The sequence below is a fragment of the Ambystoma mexicanum genome, chromosome 1p, assembly GCF_040938575.1.
Source record: "Ambystoma mexicanum isolate Mex_15411 chromosome 1p, UKY_AmexF1_1, whole genome shotgun sequence".
In the NCBI taxonomy this organism is placed as follows: Eukaryota; Metazoa; Chordata; class Amphibia; order Caudata; family Ambystomatidae; genus Ambystoma; species Ambystoma mexicanum.
Window position 1 is genome coordinate 1,198,393,374 of NC_090921.1, and position 24,276 is coordinate 1,198,417,649.

The window sequence follows — 24,276 nt, forward strand, 5'->3', positions numbered from 1 at the left end:
AAAACCACAAACTTTTTGCCGCAATATTTTGTGTCCACTGCCATTTTTGCAGCGATTTGAACACATGGAACCAATTCAAGCCGTGGCGCGACAGCATAGCAAATCCTGAGGTTTGAGTCGAGAGTTTGAATCAATGTTAAGTGATTCAAAAATCTCACAAGACACTTTAAAGAAAGTTTAACCAGAACTAGTTGAGGTCCCATGAAGGTTCAAACGTTTCTATACATTTGTCCAGAAAAGGTTTCAGGATCACCCACAAGTGAAAAAAGAGGGACCTGCGAAGGCAGACAGACTGCTTCCTTCTCAAAAAGGGCCCCACATCATGCCCCACTTCCCTACTGGGTAAGGGATTCGTTTTTTTGGTGGACATTTTGAATTTTCTTTTTTTTTTGTAGGTGAAGGATCAAAACAGGTGATACAAAAAGGCAATTGATGAACATGTGCAACCCTGGTATCGCCTCTTTCCCTCTCAGTTGACCTCGACACAACAGCATGACAAATGTTGCAGAATGATTAGTTAAATGAAAAAAAAACAAGTGTCTTCAAAGTTGGCATACTTAGCAAAAAGCGTGTTACTCAATCGGGAGGGGTAGGCTTACCTTCTACAGTAAGAACTGTTTTGGCGTTAGGCAGCCCAGGAGCACTGCAAATCACTTGGGAACCATTATCACTCTTGGTCACCTTCTGTATGGTCCAGGTAGCTTGGGGGATTCCGTCCTTTTCAGCATGGCACTCTGCTTGTATCCTGGCATCTAGAAACACTGTGAGTTGTCCAGGGCATGTGATGTTGCTCCTCAGGCCATTTGTCAAGATGGAGGAGAAGAGGACGGAACTCACATTTTTGCCTTTCACATTGCACTTAAAAGTGACAGTCTGACCTTCCTGGTTTATGATGTTTTCAGGACCTAAACATGATGAAGAAATGAGGTGAGCAAATACTCAACACTAGTGAAGCATACAAGTGAAATGTCTCACTTTAAGGACTGGCTCTGGACAATAACCATGCAAGCCACCCACATTGATATACCCATCTGCTATAGTGGATGTGGACCAGGAGCCTGTCTGCAGCAGCATCCCATCCACTTTGACGGGTTACATTGTTGTGAGAAAAGTCATCCACAGAGATTAGACAGATAAAAACAATGGCCATTGATAGTCATGCGGTGTCCAGTCATTTGGTCGAAAATAAAAGATCGAATGACCATTTGGTCGAATACCAATTGGTCGAAAAAAAAGGTCGAATTTTTTTATTTATTTATTTATATATATTTTTCGTTTTGGTTGGTAAAAAAAAAAAAAAACGGCATTCGATCATTTGGTTTTCGACCAAATGACTGGTAACCTAGCCATGCGTGTCCAAAATGTCTGCTGTGTGTGTTTATGTTAGGCTTGTGTGTGGTGCCAATGTGTGACCTAATAAATGTAAGTTGATGTGGGTTTGTATGTGCAGCTTATAACCCTACAGGGAACACTTGTATCTGTTGGCGTTCTAATTCAACAACAATTCACCTCACATTTATTGTTTTGATAAAAATCTATTTTAAAACAACTCTCTTCCTAACGGAAAACGCCCCCTGTCCTCTTCTCTTACCCACCAGGAAACTAACCCTGTTACACTTCACTTCACGTTATGATAATGTGCAACTGGTTAATGTGTACCTGTTTTAATATTTACCTGTGTTAACCTTGGTATTGTTTTGCGAAATCTTGATCAAATTATGTACGTGTAACAGCGCCTCAATGCCCATGGGTTGTATGCGCGCTATACAAATGAAATACATAAATAAATATACCCACCTGCTTTTTACCCACAGTACATAAATGTACTTTGCAAATTTGCCTAAAAAACTGAATACAATACTAAATATAGAACTTCACCATTCGTACATTTTCTTTACAACGTCCTGCAATTGATTTTGTCCAACGGTCACTATATTTTGAAGCCTGTTATTTTACACAGGACTCTGCCTATTCTCTTTGCCCTGCATGTACACGTTTCTGCCTGACTCACGCCTTTTGTGCACAGACATTGTGCATGGTGACAGTTGGACAATATAAGATGCAGGACATTGTAGAGAAAATGTACTTATTGTGAAGTTCTCAATTTAGTATTGTATTCAGTTTTTTTAGGCAAATATGCAATGTATATGTATGTAATGAATGTAAATGTTTTAAATACCTGTAATGCACTGTATACACTTTATGTTTACAAGGCACTGTAGCACTTTGTTATATTATAATCGTATAAGTGTAAAGGACACTAGGCTGATGGTTGTTTGGGAGGTTGTTGTAACTGAAAGTAGTTTTTTTTAATGGATTTGTATTCAATAAATGACATGTGAGATAAATTGTTGAGTATTAGAATCGCAGTAGATATCAGTGTTTCCTGTAGGGTTATACACTGTGCATACAAAGCAACATCATCTTCGATTCATTAGGTATAATAGGTGGCCAGACATTAACGTGAGGAGACGCTGATATCCGCCATATTGTTTCCAGTTTGGTGAAAATGTGCTTGCATGTGTGCGTGTATGTGTGTGGTGTATGTGTCTGTATATGTGTATGGGAAGTAGGGTACTTTTGTGAGTGTGTGTGTGTGTGTTTAAGTGAGAAAGAGTGTGATTTGGGTGTATGTTTGTGTGTTTTTCATGGTATATCTAATTGTTTAGTGGCTAACGTGTAGATTTGCTGGTGTGTTTGTGTGTAGGTGATTTGCGCAGTGTGTGTGTGTATACGCGTGTGGTGCGTGGGTGTAGTGGGTTAGGGTGTGGTGAGGTGTTTGTAAAGGATAGGTGTACATGATGTGAGGTATATTCTCTGTCATTGATATGCTTACAAAAAAAGAACTGCAGAGCTCTACCCTCCCCACACTATGGCACTCAACACAAACACCTCTGCCCATGCACATGTTTTCACAATACCGAACATGTTACATGATCTACTTTAATGCAATGTAGGCCCTGGATGGCATCTCCAAAGTGGCACCCAGCACAGAGTGACATTTTGTCCTGTGTCTAATCTTAAATACCAAAGTGCATGCTTTATAGCCTGAACATTGGCAGTGTAGATGGCCTGACATTCGAATTGGAAAAAGGAAGCAACCTAGTGAGCTGGTTTTTAAAACACTCCATCAGTGTTCAACCAATGTTTGTGTATTCTTTTTTCCACCGAGGTGAGCATGTTGAAAGTGGACTACTGTAAATGTGCTTCATAAATCAAATATTCATCTGGGATTACATTACGTTGCATCTCTCGTTCACAGCTAAGATATTTGTTTTTCATAAGGCTGGCCCCATGCTATACATAACCGGCCAGTGGATGGTGGCTTTGCAGTAATGTCGTCTCACGTGCCATTGTATTACTCACTGGGGTGACCCACTGATATGTAATCATGTACTAATGGCCTATGAAGTGCAGAGTTGTGTATTCAGGTTGTTTTGAGGTTGTGTAGACTCATGCCTCGGGCCTCTTGCAAGGTCTGAGTTTGCAGTGTGATTCCTTTCTACCATACATAGATGGAAAAGCCAAGCAGCATAGCCATTGAAGTGCCCAGTCTTGATTGCAGGTCTCAAACCTGTGCTAAATGAAACGCCAGATTTTTAAGCCCCATGTATTACCCACCCCAACTATTCCTACACTGTTAGGCAAAAAAGGACTATTGTAGTCAGGGCACAGTCAAGAATGAAGAAACTCTCCAGTGAGCTTCTCCACAATTACTTTGTTGCAAATGCAAGACATGAGTTGTCAGGATAGCCAGACCGACCTCTCCTGTCTCCCATCCAGCTCCAACCGCCACCATTGCAACCTCACTCACAGAACACTCTAGAATCCACTCCACACAGATGCTGTACTAGTCAGGGCTGCATTGGTAAAGAAAGGGTAGTACATGGAGTACTGTATGAAGGTCATATGTATGGTGTGTTTTGCATACTACAAGCGCCTTTTAAATGAACACTTTGTTCATGCATTTCTCCTTATAAGATAACCTGCTGTACTCTATGGTTGTATAGGGCTGCACTCAAGTAGAATGATCTAGCCAGAGATGAGCTGCAAGCTTAGAGAGCTTTTTTGATTCTCTCTATACCATTAAAGAAAACCCCCAATGTCTCTAAATGCTCACAGTTTTCCCTATGTGATTATTTGTTAGCCAATAGGGGGAAATACACCCTTAGAAAGGATGCTTAATCATTTAACTAAGTGAGTGCTTTAGAGGGTAAAGAGGCTGTAGTGTGTATTGGATATGAAATGTCTTGCATAGTTCAGAACACTAACACTCTCACTTTATGTTATTCTACGTTGTGTCACAGCTGAAATATATGCAGTAATTAAATCACCGGTTTGAAGTCACATATAGAGTAACACAGTGGGCCTCATCACGACCCAGGCGGTAAGGGGTTTACGGCGCCGTAAACAGCGCCGACCCTTACCGCCTGAGTACGAGGTCCCTTAGCGCCATGGCGAATTTAACACCTGCTTTTAGCAGGTGTTAAAATCCATGGCGCTAAGGGACCATGGAGTTAATTACGCCACCGTAATTTACGGTGGCGTAATTAACGCCTTCCCCACTCCCATTATGCCCTATGGGGCAAAAATGGGAATGGGGAAGGGTAAATGGGGATTGGGGACTTACCACCCCGCCAAGGTCCGAATGGGGCGGTAAGTCCGCCAACCACCATGGCGTAAACATAGTTTACGCCATGGTGGTAAAGTCACGGCCCAGGCGGTAACTTACCGCCTGGGTCGTGATGAGGCCCAGTGTCCTTTGTAAGCTCTGGGTTGGACATAGTGCACTGAAATGTAAGTCAGAGTTTACTGTGCTTTGGCATTCACAGAGTTAAGCAGTGCAGCTCAGTACTGTACATTAAGTTGTTTATTTAGGTGATTTTGCATAAAGGCCAACCATCACCCCTACAGAGCCGAAAGCCTCTGGGGAGCAAGGGCGCAGGAGTCGCACTGGTTTCAGAGATTGCATCAAGCCCAGGAGGGCCACAATACAGCCGGTAGCTAGGCCCCACCCCCTTTTGAATAAAGGCTAACCTTCACCCCCGCAGGGCCGAAAGCCCGCGGGTAGCAAGGGCACGGGAGTCACGCTGGTTTCAGAGGTTGCATTAAGCCCAGGATGGCCACTGTACAGCCGGTACTTAGGTCCTGCCCCCTTCTGCATAAAGGCTAACCATCACCCCCGCAGGGCCGAAAGCATGCGGGGAGCAATGGTGCAGGAGTTGCGTTCTGGCTGGGAGTAGAGCGAGCACGGGTGGAGTTGGCGACGCTTGGTGTGGCTCTACTATATGCTAGTCTGGAGAAGCTGCTGAACTGATTTGATCCTATTCACCTCGGACCTTGATTGCATCAGGAAGGAAGTAAGGCTGCTGCTTTTCTCTTGCTTACTGACTGCCGACCTGTGTCGTGCTGAGTCTAATTACAGCTGACCTGGGAAAGGATCAGGGCCAAGAACCGAGTGTGAGGCTGCCAATAAGTCTTCTTATTATTAACTGAAAATTATATAACTATTGCAGCCTGTGACATCCAAATGCGAGCTCTATATTGAAGCTGACGTTTTTGGTAGTAAATGTGTAACTTTTGGTCGTTGGGCTGCATGGGTGTGGTGCTCCTACACTGAGACTGCTCAATGCACTGTATGGAGACAAAAGTATAATGGAGTCACATGTGGTTATGCGCCTCAACAAATTAACATTGATTGAAGATTGCAATGATAACCAATTAATACATATATTTAAAATGGAATATTCTTTTAATTTATTGTAAGGGTTATTGCTTACATGTATTATTCTCTTGGATATAAGAAATTCTGATGTTACTTCACATCAAAGGAACATTATTTCCACTATTTCCGCAGTTATTTGCACAGTTTTTCCAATAATTATCTCTTATTAAGTAGTTCTCTTCAATATCAAACAATCTGATGATACTTCTCATCAAACATTCATAATTCTCACAGTTCTTAGTTCCACTATTTCCGCAGTTATTTCCACAGTTTTTCCAATAGTTATCTCTTATTGAGTAGTTATTAACTGAAGCAGGTAAGTGAGGCGAGAGGTTGAGGGGAGCGAGGAGGGGGAGTCGGACTGTGGGTGCCCCCTTAGCCAATCTGGCGTGCCTCGCTTCCGTAACCTTGTAAAATGGTTATCTTGTTTGCGGCTGGCCTGTACTAACACGCCTTAAGTTGGTCTTGGCCCAGAGGAGCCAGCGGTAGAAGACAGGAGTAATTGAATTGGTCTGTGCGACCCCCGATTGTAACATCCCCTGCTTCTGTTCTTGCTCTGGTAGCATTATATATGAACTTAAGTTACTGCTGGTTTTTCTGGTTGAGCTTTTATTTAAAAAGAAAAAAACATTTCAATACTTGAACACTTGAACACTTTGGGGAGATCATAACAGAGTGACTAATTCGCTGGAATAGTTGGATTTTATTAATTGGTGTATAAGTGTTAGGTCAACACATTTTAACACTTTTAAATAATTGCCATTTCATTTTTGTATTGTATTTGTATTTTAACAGTAACAAAAGTTTTGTAAGTTAAGCACCAATTACTTTAGCATGTTTCAGCACTTTAGCACATTACACTTTAGCTATTATTATTGTTGACAAAGGATCTGCTAATAGGTGACAAACCGCATTTTTCTGAGGGGAAATGGGTAAAGGGAAAGCAGAAGCGGTTGACCCCCCAGAGGCCACTAAGAATAAAATCTCAAAAATGTTGCAACCGATAAAAGATGTACATGTTCTAATTTCTGAGATTGAGGTCCTACTGTCAGATTTGGATGGCATAGAGGGTGTAGATGTTGTAGCGAAGGAGGGTGGGAGAGTGACATTGCCCAGAAATCCACCCCAGGGGTTAGTGGGTGCTGTAGCACCACACAGGGAAACTAGTTCGGACTGCATGGCTGATTTAATTAATCTTGATTTAATAGACTTTTGTGACCCAGAACATACACAAAAAACAATATTAACTGCAGTAAGGGGAACTAGACACACTGCAAAAACAGATACATTAGCACCCTTTGAGGATATATTATTGCCAACCAGGAAGGAGGAACAAAATTATATTTTATGGTCAATAAAAATGCCATAACATTGAAAACACACTGTCTAGTAACCTCCTCACTGTACCCCCAGCCCCATGTGCCTCCTCACACTTACGCTCCTTCCAACTCTTGGCCCCCCTACACTGGAACTCGCTCCCGCTCTCCATCCGCTCCACCCCTACCTACTCATCCTTCTGCCACTCCCTGAAAGCCCATCTTCTTCACTCCCCCCTGACTTCCCTTCCCTACCCCTCCCCTCCTATCCTTGCCCCCCTCCTTTCCCCCATCCTCTCTCCTTCCCCTCTGACCTTAAATTGGTAACAAATACTACTTAAGGGCAATGAGGACACCAGATCACTCCCCTTTCCCTTCCTTTCCCCCTCCCTCCCGCTCCCTCCCCCTCCCCCTACCTCAAACCCTACACAGTAACTCCCTTCTTATCGCAGTTATAGGAGCTGAGGTTCAGCCAGAGACTGTTAATAATTCTTTGAGTGACCCCAAAAGAGACTATGGCAGAGAAGAACTTGAGGTAATTGAGGAGTTAAATGTATATGAGGCTGCCCCTTCAATAGCGTTGTCTGATCGATATGGGGCTTTGGTAGTGTCGGTACCTGGACCAATGCATAAATCCGCTCCAACCAACCTACCTAACATTGGAAAGGGAGAGACAAGTCAAAAGGGCCGTAAAAAGAGAGGGGGATGTAAAAAGAAATTAGTAACAAAGGGGGGAGGGAATTCAGTAATACTTAAGAAATTGAGGAGCCATCCCCCCACCCCCAAGTCCAATAAAGTAGGCTCACAGACAGAGGGTACAAGCAAGTTGGAGAGGGTAAAGGACAACATGGTTTGCAGTAACCAGGGCCTATTGGTGAATGACTTAATAAAGTCAGCGGATGAGATCACCACTACCCAATTGGGAGAATGGATGAAAGAGGTGTTAGTGGTAATGAAAGAGATTAAAAAACGAAATGGATGATTTGAGATCTTTGGTCAAAGGTAGGATAAAATGTTATACAACAGATGCCAATTCTAAGGGAAGAACTCAAGCTCAAAACAAATAATCTGAAGGAAAAATAATGAGTATGATGCCCTATAGGGGCTTAACCAACCCCCTGGAATGGGAGGAATAATAACATCTTAGGTGGTCCCAGTATTAAGGACTAGACCCTGAACAGAACACAAACCGATATGGCCCCTCCATTGACAGACCCAAATACATTCGCTTTGGGTAGACACACAGATGGAATACCAAGGAGGAATGTCCCATACCCACCTGGTAGGGCCTCAATAAGGACTGGTCCTATTCTGCAAGGCAAAACGAGAAATGGCCTGATCTTCTCTATAGGACCCCAATGAGGAATGGTCCAAATTTGTTGGGCCAAAAGTAGTATGGCCCAAGTACATCTGTGAGAGGTCTAATAATGAATAGACCAAACCAGAGGGTGATCCGTACCCCTTGGTCATAATGACAAATAACCCCTGTAAGGGTGAGGGAATGTTTGAGGACTAGGAGGGCCTAATAAAAAAGTTTTTTTTTTTGTTTCGACACACAAACGGGTGTCTGTCTATAATGAGAGACAATATAGGGTTTTGGGTGAAGGGAAAAACACAACATGCTCACCTGGATTTTATTCAGGTATTTCTTAGATCCTGGGCACAAGTTGAGGGCCTGTTAAGTATAGACCATAGGACCATGATAGTAGGGAAAACAGCTGTTGTTTTGAGATCACTGGAGTATCTCCAGCTTAGAGGGACTGGAGACTCCACAGAGAATGGGGAACAAGAACACGGAAAAAGCGACTAACCACCAATGACTAACCACCAAGCACCCTCTAGACAATCTCGGGTCCAAATTAGGCAACTTGATGACCTGGGGGAAGTGGATTGACAAGGGGGAGGGGGAAGTAGTTAGGAGAAAATCAATGGTGGGTTCTCCTTGGTGTCACGGAATGTAGCAGGATTAAATAGGTTTCTGGGAGATACAAATTGGTGTTAATTCATGAGAACCTTTATTGTAATAGTGTTACTGAAGACCTGGTCCTCTGAACCTGTTTTTTTCCAAGGCTACCAAAACCATTTTATACCTGCCACAAAATGCCACAGGGGTAGACCCAGTGGAGGCCTTATTATCTGGGTGGATGTTAACTTAAGCTGGAAGGTGGAGAACCAAAATCCTGGTTTGCTGGACCTACAATGGCTCTCCATTTGCATAGGGGAAAAGGACCTGTTGGACTTGTTCTGTCAAGGAGTTCCCCCCTTCTCATCTGGGTCCATTCTTTGCTGGAGTCCTTGGTCGCTGACTTCTTTTGGACGGACCTGGTTTTAAACAAGGCTGCCCGAGTCACTTCCAACTCCAGAGTGTGTTCAGTTTCCGGGACGCGGATCCAGGAATCCGGGAAACTAGAAGAGTGCAACTAGCACACAAGTCCAGGAGATAGGAGGAAAGGAAGGAGCAAGGAACGGGTAGATAGACAGGTACAAGGAAACAATACCGCAGCTATGGGACACACGTCGGATCGCTACTTTGCAATAGCATTAAGATGCATGGAGCCACGGAATGCGTGGTCTATTAATAGAATACGTTACGTCCAGCGCGTGGAGCGAGAAAGGGGTTTCACGCTGGACGACCATGTTGGGAGTATTATGGAGTGCAAGCCCCGTTGTGACAAGGACCAGGAAGTCCAAAAGGGATGTGTTCTGTAGTTCATGACAGCATGCCTCCTCCGAAGACCCTTTCCTCCAGGTTTTCCCAGGTGTATGAGGTGAAATCTTCTGAGCAACCGAGGGGCCTTGATATTAGAAATAGGTTCCCAGGTTCTTTCACTAGGAGGGTATCCTTTCCATTCAACCAGGTATTGATGCTGGCCCCGTTTATACCTGGAATCGCAAATCCGGGATACCTCATTTTCCAGTTGGTTGTCGACCAGCAGAGGAGGAGGTCTACAATTTTTCCGGGAGGATGAAATGTAGAGTTTCAATAAGGAGGTATGAAAAACTGGATGAATTTTCTTCCAGGAGTCTGGTAGTTTGATCCGGTATGAGACGGGGTTAATAATTTCCTTGATGGAAAATGGACCATAGTACCGGGGGGCCAATTTGTTTGGTTTTAGATGTTGGGGTAGTAATTTTGATGACAACCATACTTGGTCACCGACTGCATAAGAGGGGCCTGGTCTTCTTTTGGAATCCGCATATCTCTTGGTCTGCGTTCTGGCCTTCTCTAAGTATTCCTTGGCCTCCTGGTGTACGTTGATGAGGGTTTCGATCCAGGAGTCAACAGTAGGTACCGGTGTAGAATGAGGAAGAACAGAGGGTAAAACCGATGGATGGAACCCTTGACTACAATAAAAAGGACTGGTTTTGAGCGCTGAATGTTCGGAGTTGTTGTAGGCGAATTCAGCAACGGGTATCAGGAGTGACCAGTCATCCTGGACCATGGTGGCAAAACATCAAAGATACTGTTCCAGGCTCTGATTTGCACGTTCTGTGGCTCCTTTGATTTGGGGGTGATACCCTGAAGAGAGGGCACGTTGAATTCCCAGAATTCGGCAGAGATGTTTCCAGAATTGTGAGACGTATTGAGGTTCTCTATCAGATATGATTTTGGAAGGAAGTCCATGCAGACAGAATATGTGTTCCAGAAAGATTCCAGCTAGTTCGGAGGAGGATGGAAGTTTACTGAGGGGCATAAAAGGAGCCAGATGAGTGAACAAGTCTATGGTAACCATGATAGTAGTGTATCCTCAAGATGGTGGTAGTTCCACAATGAAGTCTGTAGCAGTGAATTCCCATGGCCTAGTTGGCAGTGTTGGTTGCAGTAGAAGACCTGCCGGTCTCTTGTTATCATGCTTATTTTTAGCACAGACAACACAAGCTTGGCCGTACTGCTGTACGTCAGTCTTCATCTTAGTCCACCAGAACTGTCTCTGTATAAGACGGAGGGTATTGGTGATGCCACGATGCCCGGAGTGAAGTGTGTCATGACAGAGGTTTATTATTTTCTGTTGTAATGACTGCTTGAGCTACGAAGATCATGGGGGAAAACATCTTAGGATATGCCTTATCTTCAGTCGTTGCGTAGTCAGGACGTCGAAGCAAGGCATCAGCAATCAGGTTATGTGATCCGGGGACTTGAGTGATGTGGAATTGGTACTGGGCAAAAAAGTAGGCCCAACACTCCTGACAACTATTTCTACATTCCAATGACTGTAGAATCTGAAGATTCCGATGGTCCGTACAGACTTGGACTGGATGTCTAGCTTCCAGAAGTAGATGCCGCTATTCAGTGAAGGCTTGGTGGATGGCTAACAATTCCTTTTCCAGGACGGAGTAGTGTTTTTCACTCGGAGTCAGGGTTCGTGAAAGATAAGCAATGGGGTGTTCCAGCTTATCTTCTAATTTCTGTTTCAACACTGCTCCTATGGCGTAATTAGAGGCATCCGTTTCCACTAGAAATGGTCGTCTTATGTCGGGTTGGGCTAAGATAGGAGCTTGTGTAAACTCGGTCTTCAAAAGCTGGAATGCTGTGTCTTGCTGTGTGGACCGGATAAAAGGTGTGTCCTTCTTTAAGAGAGCAACGATTGCTTGAACAATCTCGGAAAAGGTGGATATGAACTTCCGGTAGAAATTGGCAAGCCCCAGGAAGGACTGAACTTGTTTCAGGGACGTGGGAGCAGGCCATGCCAGAATGGCCTTTACCTTTGAAGGGTCCATACCGATTCCCTCTGGGCTAAGGAGAAATCCTAGGTAGTGAACAGAGGTAATGTGAAACAAGCATTTTTCGGGTTTGGCTAAGAGTTGGTGTTCACGGAGTCTTTGTAGTACTGCCTTTACGTGTTCTTCATGCTTTTGAGGGTCTTTGGAAAAGGTCAATATGTCATCCAGATATACAATGACGAAGAGGAACAACATGTCAGAGAACACCCTATCCATAAAACGTTGAAAGACTGCCGGGGCATTAGCTAGTCCAAAGGGCATGACCAGGTATTCGTAATGGGCAAAGGGTGTTCTAAAGGCGGTTTTCCACTCGTCTCCTTCCCGGATACGGATCAAATGATATGCACCCCGGAGATCCAACTTGGTGAATATTACCACGCCTCTTACGGCTTCCAGGATATCCGAAATCAAGGGTAGTGGGTATCGGTCATTGAGGGTTCATTGATTTAGGCCACGATAATCGAGGCAGGGTCTGAGTTCCTGGGTATCCTTTTTGGGAACAAAGAATAACGAAGCACCTGCTGGAGATTTTGAAGGTCTTATGGTGCCGTTTTCAAGGTTGGTATCCAGGTATTCTTTGAGGGCCTTTTTCTCGGGTTCAGAAAGGATGAACATCCTGCCAAAGGGTATCACTGCTGAGGGTTCTGTTTCTATTGCGCAGTCTTCAGGCCTGTGTGGGGTTAGGGCCTGGACTATGGCAGTCGAAAACACATCAGCGTAACCTTGGTAGGCCTCAGGGACTTGTATGATATTGGAAACCATGAGTGGTGTTTCTTGGTCTTTATGTGGTTTCTTAGGGGGTGTTCATGAAGGTTCCAGGAATAGACAGTGAGACATACAAAACTCTGAGCCTAGGAATAGTGATCCTGCTGTCCAGTTGATATACGGATTGTGTTTTTGTAACCAGGGCATACCCAATACCATGGGGTAGTGGGCTGATTTAATGATGTCGAACCTAATCAGCTCTTGATGGTGACTTATTGAAAGCTGAATCTCGTTGGTCTGAAGGCTTATGGGCCCTGAAGTGAGGGGTCTTCCGTCGATGGCTTCCACAGGCTGCAAGTTACTTCGTGTCTTGTACGGAATCTGGTGACTAGCAACCCAATCATGATAATGAAGATCCCCATAGCTCCGCAGTATACCAAGGCCTAAATGGGATAGGTCTTGCTCTTGGAGGGTGATAGAAATGCCTGTAGTATGACCAATTTGTTTTGTCCAGGAGAGTTCAAGGATGGAATTGATGTGCAGCAAACTTCTCTCTCCCGAAGCTCTGCTCCATCTAGGATCGGGAGCTGGCGTTTCCCGAACGCTGAGGGGGGGCTAGAGGACATTCCCTAACCAAATGTTTGTCCGAAGCACAATACATACACAACCCCGTATGAATCCTTCTCATCCTTTCTTGTGGGGATATGGGTCCACGGAAGGCTATCTGCATGGGTTCTGGTTCTGTGAGTGAGCCTGAGTTTGTGTCCGTTCTGACGGTGCACTCAAAGGATACCTTGGAAGGATTTCCCCTGGATTTCTTCTTTTCAGCCTTTCTTTCCTGGATACGGAAGTCTATTTGCATGGCAAGGTCCATTAGTGCCTGGAATGAGTTTGGTCGAGCCACTCTGGCCAACTCATCCTTAATCTCATCATTCAGTCCTCTCCCGCACAGAGTGAAACTCACCTCAGAGGTACCAATCAGCTTCTTTGGCTAATTGCTTGAATCAGGTCACATAAGTGAGCATATCCTGGGATTCCTGCTGAAAGTCTAACAGATGTTCCTAGGCACTATAGACCTGCTCAGGGCGATCAAACATGATTTTAAGGGCCTGTATGAACCCATCATAGTCATCTAGGAGGGCATCGCCGGAGTTAATGAGTGGTGTAGCCAAGGTTAAGGCATTCCCGGAAAGGTGGGAAATTATGAAACCCACCTTAGCCCTGGGAGTCGAAAAGTAATAAGGCTTAAATGTAAAATGGACCAAACATGAATCCAGGAATCCACGAAGGGTTTTTGCTGACCCATCGTATTTGTCAACAATGCCGCCCAACAAGATGCTTTCTTTTGTGGCCGAATCCCGGGATACGAGCAACTGTTTGAGTGCAGCGTTTTCCGCCTTTAGATTTTGGACCTCGGTTGATAGTTCTTGCATGCGACGCATCAAGTCCTGAACGGCGGCTTCCATGTCGCTATCGAGTTCGGTCGGGTGGCGTCTCAAACTGTCAAGGAGTTCCCCCCTTCTCACCTGGGTCCATTCTTTGATGGAGACCTTGGTCGCTGCCTTCTTGCGGATGGACCTGGTTTTAAACAAGGCTGCCCAAGTCTCTTCCGACTCCAGAGTGCGTTCAGTTTCCGGGAAGCGGATCCAGGAATCCGGGAAACTGAAAGAGTGCAACTAGCACACAAGTCCACGAGATAGGAGGAAAGGAAGGAGCAAGGAACGGGTAGATAGACAGGTACAAGGAAACAATACCGTGTGCTATGGGACACACGTCGGATCGCTACTTTGCAATAGCATTGAGACGCGCAGAGCCGCGGAAGGCGTGGTCTATTAATAGAATACGTTACGTCCAGCGTGTGGAGCGAGAAAGGGGTTTCACGCTGGACGACCATGTTGGGAGTATTATGGAGTGCAAGCCCCGTTGTGGCAAGGACCAGGAAGTCCAAAAGGGACGTGTTCTGTAGTTCATGACATGTTCAATGTCTACAATAGTCCATCATCCAAAATGGGAAAGGAGACACTATATTGATTGAGTGATATATTAAGTACTATCCAGGAGGGGAAATGGGCGAGGAGCATTGGATTAGTAGCAGGAGTTTTCAACCTTCAATTGGAATCTGTGGCTCCAGTGGCAGGGTTATGGGAGGACCAAGATACAGCATGGTACATCCCTGATGCAAAAGTTTCACCCCACCAAGATAACATCTACTGGAAATTAAATCAGATTGTTTGCTTTACAATCTGAATTTAAGAATGCGTAACGGGCGATACCCAAACGATCAGCCCGCCTCAGTAACCTTTAAGGGTCATTATGGATATGATATGATGTGGCATTTATAACGTGCCTACACACACACGTGTTTTAAGGCCCGACGAGGCAAGGGAGGGGGAACGGAGGAAAGACAGACAACGATCTTACTAGGCAAGGTGTCATTTAGATTGCGCAAGTGCAAGAGAAGGGGGAAAAGAGAGAGTGCGGGGGGAGGGGAAAGTGCAGTACATGGGATAATAAAATAACAAGATAAATAAATGTACGTGCAGCTAGTGGCAAGTGCAGGGTGAGTGCAGACATAAGTGCTGGTGGGGGACTGTAGGGATACAGAAAACAGCCCCCAGGTGCAGGGTGAGTGCAGACATAAGTGCTGGTGGGGGCACTGTAGGTATACAGAAAACAGCCCCCAGGTGCAGGGGTTTCCAGGAAGGCAGTGCAGGCCTGTAACTGGCAGGGCTTGGGCCCGAGATCAGAAGGGTGGCAAGGTAACCAGTGCAGACTCAGTAACAGCCAGGACTTCAGCAAGGGAGAGGGGGAGAGAAAGCAGAAGCAAAGAGGAAGGTTTTAAGGTGCTTTGGGAAACCGAAGATGGTTCTCCTCAAGTTTCAGGGAGGCAGGGAGGCTGTTCCAGCGGGAGGCCTCAGCTGAAGAGAGAGAGATCTACCACCTACCATAATCACTTATCAATTATATAAGTGTCTCAGGGGTAGAATGGATGTGGGTGCTCGATTTAAAGGTCCAGATAAGACCTGAGAGAAACCAGTATCACCTGAGTGCACAATTTAGAGGCCTTGGCTAAAGGACTGCTAGACCCAAAGGAGAATTATCTGACCAAGTTATATCTATTGGCAGACATGCACGTAAAATGGTCAAGAGGGGAAAGTGATAGATCGGAGTGGTAGACCATCTCTGTATGGTTCAATCATCCCAAACCTACAATCTATCTGTAATACAGAGTCAAGTGATATGTGTGCACTGGAAGCATGTGAAGGTTTAAAAGAGAAACTGCTTCCCCATATCTCAGTCCTGAAGGGTATAATCAAAAAGAAAAGTTTGCGTAAGAATGAATGGTATTATGAAGTGTGTGGGGATGCGAAAAAGGAAATTATAGCATGCATCGAGTCTAAGAGGGATATAGATACAAATAGGTTAAGGTGGACTTGTTTACAATATAAAAAAATAGTAGCCTCCAAAAAATATTATTTTGTTAGGGCCAAATAGGAAAGCATGGCCTAGGCCCTGCAGAAGAAGAATAATGTACTTTTCTGGCAATTAGTAAATGAAAAGGAGCTAAAATAGGACCAGACATTATATTGTTGCATAGGCCCAGTGGAGTGGCAGCTGCACTTTGAAAGTTGTACGCAAAATCGGAAGAATGTGTGTCTATAGTGCCAGTCTGTGATGAGACCTGAAAAGTGCGGTAAGGCAGCTGGACACGATCTTATCCCTGGAGATTTGTTCAAGGATTAGGTGGCTATTTTGTCCCCGTTTGTGTTCAGCATATTCAATGTGGTAATCAGAGCTGACGAAATTCCTGCATCCTGGCACTAAGCAAAGATATTACCATTGTATAAAAAAGGGTGAAGAGACCGCCCGGCTAATATCGCCCGATATCTCTTTTGGATACTAAGGGTAACCTCTTTGAAAAGATCATCCTAAGCTAGCTACAAGAATGAGTCGATAGTAACTGTTATGAAGTTGTCTAACTGTATGTAAATAGTAATGGCAATGCATTCATAGAGAGCAGGGTGTTCATTGTGTATGATATAGTATAGTTCTATGTGGAATGTCACAGTATAATATAGTTCTGAAAAGGGTGTTCATTGTGTATGATGTACTATAGTTCTATGTGGAATGTCACAATGTAATATAGTTCTGAGCAGGGTCTCATAGCCTGCCTGTGGCCAGAGAATGTTTACTCTTAATGTTGCTTCTATTACTGTTTGCACTAACCAGCCAGGTGTAAGGTTGAGCTGGGGGTCTGTACTTCATGACCTGTAATAAAGGTTATTTTATCTCACTGGAAACTGCATGGGACTATTCTTCATTGGCGACGAGGATTTTCTGATAGACCCCCCGGCACTGCAGACTAATGGATTAGCAACCTATTTGTTCTTCAGTTACAACTTTGAAGCTGCTCTTCCATCCGGTGTTTGCAGCGGCCAACGTGGGTGCTAGAAGGAGTGACTTGCCTTGACATAATAACCTCCAGACTGAGAAAAGTGACAAGCCACTCTGCCTTATATTCCTTAATTAAGGCGTTCGTAGTGGCCAACATTGGGAAAGTATAGCAACAGTGACAGTGTGTGCATGAGTGAATTGAAAGGCTCAAGTACGTTTGCAATTACTGTGCAAACTGATATTGGGCTGCAAAATCAAAATATTAACACTAAACACAAAGCAAGCAAAACAAATGCTGCAGAAGACAAAGAGTAGGATCTGAATGATCACTTCATTAACAAATAAAAAATAAATGAAACAGGTGCAAAGTAGACAGCACTTACCTTTAAGGAGAAATGCACAAAAAGTAAGAAATATCAGCAAGCAAAACGTATTGCAAAATGCAAAGTGAAAGAACTAAAAAGAGGTTTACCTACGTATAAAGTTCAACTAAACAAGTGCAAAGGAGAACATGGCCATGACAGGTGTGCGGGGTCTTCACTGTTTATGGCATGCCCAGGGAACCCAAAGGTGAAGTGGCCTCAATGGAAAAAAGGGTTTCAACACTACATTAGGGTGGCATGCGGTAACTTATACTCAATTGAAAGAAAGGTAGCACTGCTCATGCATTTTTTAAGTTATGAGTGGGAGAGGATATATGGCACTTTTCCAGATAAAACAAGAGCGGGAGACAGAGATGACATGACAGAGTTGGATATTGTTTAAAGAAGTTGGATATTCATTTTGAACATAAAACAAGTACTATTCTTGAAAGATACAATTTTGGGGTGAGGGTTCAAGAACCCAGTGAAAGCATAGAGGAATTTGTAACAGCGTTGAGACATCTAGCTTTGTCATGTAAATTCAGAGACTCATTTGATGAACGGATAATGGATCAATTTATGATCAACTGCCGAAATAACAAAATCTGCGAAGAACTATGGTTGCGAGATGAACCTTCATTGGATGAGGTACTCAATATAGCAAAAAGAGTAGAACACTCCTTGGCACATGTTGCGAAGTTGTCAGAAAAGGATGGCAATGAAGGAAAAATTGTAGTACTCAATGTAGTAGAGTCAAAACAGAAGAAAAAGGTGAAAGAAAAATTGTATAAAAACGAGAAGGAGAAGCATGAATTCAAAAAGGAAGCAGGGAAAGGGGAAAGAAGGGAAGAAAAGGAACATCTATGTTTCAGATGTGCGAGTAATTCACATTTTGCGGCAGCGTTAGCATGTCCTGGGAGGAAGGCAATATGTGCAAAGTGAAAAAGATGTGGGCATTTTGCAAACTGTTGTAAAAATTACCAATCTTTCCAAAGAAGTGTTTTGGTAGTAAATGATGAGGAGAGCAGTGGGTATTCAGAGGAAGATGAAAATCCAAATGTTGAAAGATTATGGTTACTGTGATAAATGATAATGTTGAAATGGAGTGCGAGCATCGATACGCTATTTTGAAACTTAATGGGTGTGATGTTAGGATGATGGCAGATTTGGGATCTAAAATGTCATTGATGTCCAAGACGGTATTTGAAGAGGAAATTTACTCAAGCCAGACATTAATCCTGGGGCGGTATACCGAGGACCGAGGACCGGATTGAACTTTTAGGATACTTCATTGCAGATTTTGAATTTAAGGGAAGGTATGCCAAAGGAAAACTTTACATCACTAAAAAGGCGAAAACTTTGTTTGGTTGGAGGGACCAGAAAATACTAATGGTAAGATTGGATCCCAATCAAAATGAACAGGTGATGCAGATAAATACTTCTCAGTTTGTGGACGATAAGTATGAAAAAGTGTTTAGAAAAGAGATTGGTGAAGTGAGAGGTATTCAGCATCACATTGTGGTGAACAAGGGGTGTGCTCCCGTGACAGCAAAGTTGAGGTCTGTTCATTTCACTTTGAGAGAGGAAGTAAAGAAATAACTGGAGAAATTGACAACAATGGGTGGGATTGAAAGAGCTGGTGGTGTGGAATGGATTTCTACACTTATGATTGTGAAAATGCCATCTGGAGATTTGAGATTATGTGTGGATTTAAGGGAGGTAAATGCGATTATGATTGATAGACATCCATTGCCCAATATGAGTCAAATGTTATCGATGGTTGGGCAGGGACAAATCTTTTCCAAACTTGACATGGCGTCTGTGTACCATCAGGTTGAACTTGAAGAGAAGTCCAGAAAGTTAACGGCTTTCATCACTCATGAAGGTGTATTTCAGTAAAAGCGTATGCCATTGGGCTGGTATCTGCATCCTCAATTTTTCAGAAAATGATGGATAGGTTGTTTGCCAAAATAAGTGGTGTATTTTGCTTTCAAAATGACATTTTAGTATCTGGAGAGAATGTGGAGAAAAATGATCAGAGGTTAATTGAAATGTTGAGAATTTTGAGTGAGAGTGGCATAACTCGAAGGAAAGAAAAGTGTGTATTTCGTGGTGACAAGGTAGAGTACCTGCGACATGTAAAATCAGCCCATGGTATAAAGCTGAAAGACTCAATGGTCACTACTATCAAAGAGGTTGCAGATCCCAAGAACATAGGGGAATTATGATATTTCCTTGGAATGTTAGAGTTTTATCAAACATTTATAAAAAATGATGCAGAAAAAGTCACTGAGATGAGAAAGTTATTGAGGAAAAGTGAAAAGTTTGTGTGCAATGATGTGTGCCAGATGGAATTTAAAAAGATTAAGGAGAAAATAAATATGGCTGAACCTTTAAAGAAATTTGACACGAGAAGAAAGTGTGTGTTCACTGTTGATGTGAGCGATGTGGGTTTAGGGGTGGTTTTTTCCCAAATTAAGGCTGAGGGAGGTGAAGAAATTATAGGGCATGCCTCTAGAGCATTGAGGTACTCAGTCCTGGAAAAGGAGGGCTTAGGTTGTTTGTGGGCGATTCAGAAGTTCAAAAGTTTCGTATGGGGCACACATTTTGTGATTAGAACAGACCACAGGCCATTAAAGTCGATTTTTGAAAACAAAGGATTAGATAATGTATCCCGGAGAGTTGCCGGATGGGTTTCCAGATTACAGTGTCATAGCTTTGAGGTGGCGGTCATATCAGGAAAGGAAAAAGTATTTGCAGATTGTTTGTCCAGATTAGTGATGAAGGAGAATAAAGAGACTCAAGATGAGGAAATAGAAATGGTTTTTGCTAATACTGATAATGTGGTATGTAAGGAGGAATGGGTGAGAGCAGTAGATAATGATGAATTGTTGTCAAAAGTGAAAATGAATATTCGAAGTTACTGGGCCAAAAAAAGTGAGTTGGCTGTGAAGGAAAGGCCATTTTGGGAATTTAGAGTGGAATTGAGTATTGAAGACGACATTGTGTTTCGGTGGGGAAAAGTTGTGGCGCCCGAGGAGATCCGCAACAGGGTGATTGATATAGCCCATAAAGGTAACATATGGATCAGCAAAACAAAAGCAGTTTTGAGGGCAGGTTATTGGTGGCCCAGATTTGACAAGGAGGTGGAAAAGAGATTGAAAGATTGTATGGAATGTGCTGAGAGTGGTAAAGGTTTGGTAGCAAAGAAACAGCCCATAATCTTTAAGGATATCCTGGGAAGAGTGTGGGAGGAGGTGGCATTTGATGTTTTGGGTCCCATGGAAATGGGCTATGGGAAAGGAAGGTTCATATTGGTAATGGTTGATGCATTCTCCCGCTGGTGCCAGTATAAGATAGTTAGAGACATAGCTGGAGGTAGTATTGTTAACTTTTTATGCAAGGTATTTGGGAGAGAAGGATTTCCCAAGTATATTCTGATGGATAATGCCCTTCAGTTTACGGGAGGATGCTTTAAAGAATATATGAGGAATTGTGGCATAATACATAAGAAGGCTGCATTGTAGCATCCCGAAGGGAATGGGTTGGTGGAAAGAAGGAATAAATGTGTTATGGAGGGTGTTCAATTGGCGAAAGCGTGTGGTGTGAGTGTGAGTTTGGCAGTAGAAGAAAGAATGGGTGCGTTGAGAATGGCACTGCATTCTGTTACAGGAGTTTCACCATTTGAATTGATGAGCGGGCGCAAACAATATTCTTTGGTGTGTCTTCTTGGATGCAAAGGGGAGTGGAATCAGATTGTGAGATTGAAAAGTTGAGAAAAGATCTCAGAAATAAGAAAAAGCAGTTTGTTATGAGTGCGAACAGAGAAGAGGGAATAAGGAACTCAGAGTGGAATGTGGAGGTTATCTGAGGATCAGGAAGGCGGTGATCAAGAAGAAGGGAGATCCATTGTATTTGTATCCCGTACGTGTGGTAGCAGTGTTGAGGGGTGCTGTGAGTGTGAGTGGAGGACACGTTTGGTGTGGTGAGAAGATTGTGTGGGTAATAAGAGAAGGAGATATGTTATGAAGTTGTCTCACTGTATGTAAATAGTTATGGCCATTCTTGGTATTCAAAGAGAGCAGGGTGTTCATTGTGTATGATGTAGTATAGTTCTATGTGGAATGTCACAGTGTAATATAATTCTGAGCAGGGTGTTTGTTAAGATTAAGGATGAGGCGTAGGCAAGCCAGCTAAGTTACGTTCATGTATATTTATTCTGGATGCAGTTTAAGACTAGTCTGAGGGTACCAGCACCCCATCCGGCAAACTGTCCTCTCCACTGTCACTCTCTGAACGCCCAGCCCCTCACACGTGCACACCAACACATCACACGCGCACCACAGGTGCATGGCCTGGCATGGATGGCATGAGGAAGCTGCAGTTCTGAGCTCCAGCCAAGATCCTTGACTACAAACCTTTACGAACAGTGGGATCACATGTAACGGCCTCCAAGTTGCATTTAAAGGAAGGTGGAACGCTTCTCCACACCCAGGCTGCTAAAGCGATTTGAATCGGTGCCAGGAAAGGAAAGAAACAGCCATTGTGCTGACTCCCCCCAAGCAGGCCAAGATGGCGGACATGCCCACGTGTTAAAACAGAGTTGGGGGAAGGGCCGTACAGTGATGCAAGTGCCCAGACTACACAGCGTACAATAGCGGATGGGAACGACATCGAGCACCACCTGCGGCACGAGACGATTCCTGGACTCAAACTTGGATCCACGAGGATGGAGAAACATCAAGAGAAGGCAGTAACTGGTGCGCGGTGAGGGTGGCTCAATAACGAAGGCACACCAAGGCGGGCACCGCACCCTGCAGTGGAAGTGGGGAAATCCAGCAACCGCAAAAGTAGTCCGATGGCGAGTAGCACCGGCTGCCTTGCACAACGGCGCCGTGCATTGTGGGATGTTTTTATCCACGCATCCAAGCCCTACCTCAAAACTGTGCAGTACTGACATGGAAAACATCATGATGGCCAGAGCTTCCCAGAAAATGCACAGGGAAATGCATGAAGAATAGGCTGCCACTCATTTTTGCCGATGTTATGGGCACAGAAGATCACTGCCTAAAACCACCATTGGACTACCCACACAGTAGTCTGAAACCATTGGGAATGGCAATGCTGATTGCCAAAAGCAAACCCATGACTGTTGGGAATTCATTTTTTTTTCTTAAATCCCAAAAAGGGGTGCAGTACCAGTACTCACCACTATCAGAAAGCCGGCGTTTTAAAACAACACCAGATTTTACTTTTTTGTAGACAACTGAATAAATGAACCCAAGACATGCCAAAGAAAGACTTACTGAGAGGTGGATACAATGTAAAGTTATATTCTAAAGTGACTTGAAGGTTTATAACAGGACTGGCTGAGCTGTGGATTTCAGCAGTTTAAGTAAATTTGGACTGAAAGACACTAAAAATCTAAATGTTTAAATTGACTGAGTGACCTACTTTTGAGTGTCACATAGGTTTCAATTGTTTAAATGTCATAGTTTTAAACTTAGAATCAGCATTCTAGCTGCATATGTAAAAATGTTTAGTTTTATTTGAATGCAGAAAACTGGGGAACAGAAATGACATGTAGCTAAAAACTGGCTTAAAGAGATTCCAATTCTGCCTGGCAACTACACCCCATCAGGAGTGAAACTTGAGGCACAGCTGTATTCCCAGGCCTATCTGCCTTTTGCTGGCCACACTAAGGATATGCCATCTCTCTGATAATTGAATTACGGGGAGCCCCCACAGAATAACAGGAGCTCTCAACAAAGCCCTGTCCTGACTCAGGCAAATGTTTTATTGGCGGGAGTCGTAAATGGAGCTTCCTCCTGGAAGGACAGGGGAGGAGCACTGCCTGTGAGAGCAAGCTGGCTTGGCAGAACTGGAAAAACCAGAAATTCAACCTTGTGCTGGGGGGAAACCACACCCCTTTGGGGCCAGAACCTAACTCTAAAAAGATGGATCATTCATAGAGCGGACTTGTGAAAATTATTTAAATGATACCATAATTCTTGTGATTTTTCTGCCCACATTTTAAGACGTGTTAGGACCCGGTGGTATGTTCAGGGGGGTTTTAGCGGAAAAGAGGATATTACTCAAAATGTGTGCATGTGAAAAATCTGACACTTCATCAACTAATGTCCATACTCCTTGCGCACATGTGTGTAAATTTGGGTTAATGTCCGATATTGCAAAATCAGTTAAAAAGTGAAATATGTGACATTTCTGAATGCAAGCCCCCAGGAAGAGCAGATTCGGACAGGGTATACCTCCTGTGATATGTGAAGGGTGCATGTAATTTTAAACAATATGTACCTCTGCAAATATGTATTTGGTTCAAATCTAGATTTGTGTGCAAGTTGACAGGAGGAGTGGACTTTCTGCAGGCTGTAAAATGACATCACTCTGACACAACTTAGCTCCCCCAATCAGGGGAGAAATGAAAGCTTGGCCAATGATAAGTGGAGAGGGGTAGGGTCTAGTGATGCTGCACACACACCCATTTTAAAAACAGATAAAAGCAGACAGACAGGACAGATAGGGACCTTCAATTCCATATGCTGCAATGCGCTCTGCCGGACCATACCACATCCAGAGATCCAGACTTCAAATCCATCAATCTCTAGAGAAAGCTGTGCAGAAAGATCCAGACTTCAAATCCATCAATCTCCAGAATCCGGAGAGAGAGCAGACCCAGACCAGACCGCTGTTAGCAGAACCAGAGAGAGCTGACCCAGATCACTGTGAAGTGCAGAGACCAGAGTCCAGTCTAAAACCTGACCAGATCCGTGGCGAGGCCCATTTAATTCAAGAATATAGTGTGAGTACCTAGCAAACTGTGCAGAACCAATCTCTTAGTTAAAATAATATAATTCAATCTATTTTAATCTAAGTAGAACTGCCTCCTAACTGTCACCTGTCATTTGTAAAGCTGTCACCTGTCATTTTCTAGTTGCAAGCTGCACTTGTCTTTTTGAACTTTAAAATTTCAAATCTGAAAAATGACCTTTATTTAATCGCTCATATCTCCGTAACCGTTTGTGCTAGAGAC

At 43.7% G+C, this 24,276-nt stretch overlaps 1 protein-coding gene across 1 annotated transcript in view; it reads right to left on the bottom strand.

Annotated features, from left to right (window-relative positions):
* Nucleotides 1-24,276, bottom strand: part of LOC138451625 (uncharacterized) — a 221,763-nt gene that overhangs the window by 148,059 nt on the left and 49,428 nt on the right. The window contains exon 2 of the mRNA XM_069604918.1: nt 600-905. Within this exon, the coding sequence (XP_069461019.1) occupies nt 600-905 (306 nt within the window). The remainder of the gene's footprint in view (nt 1-599; nt 906-24,276) is intronic.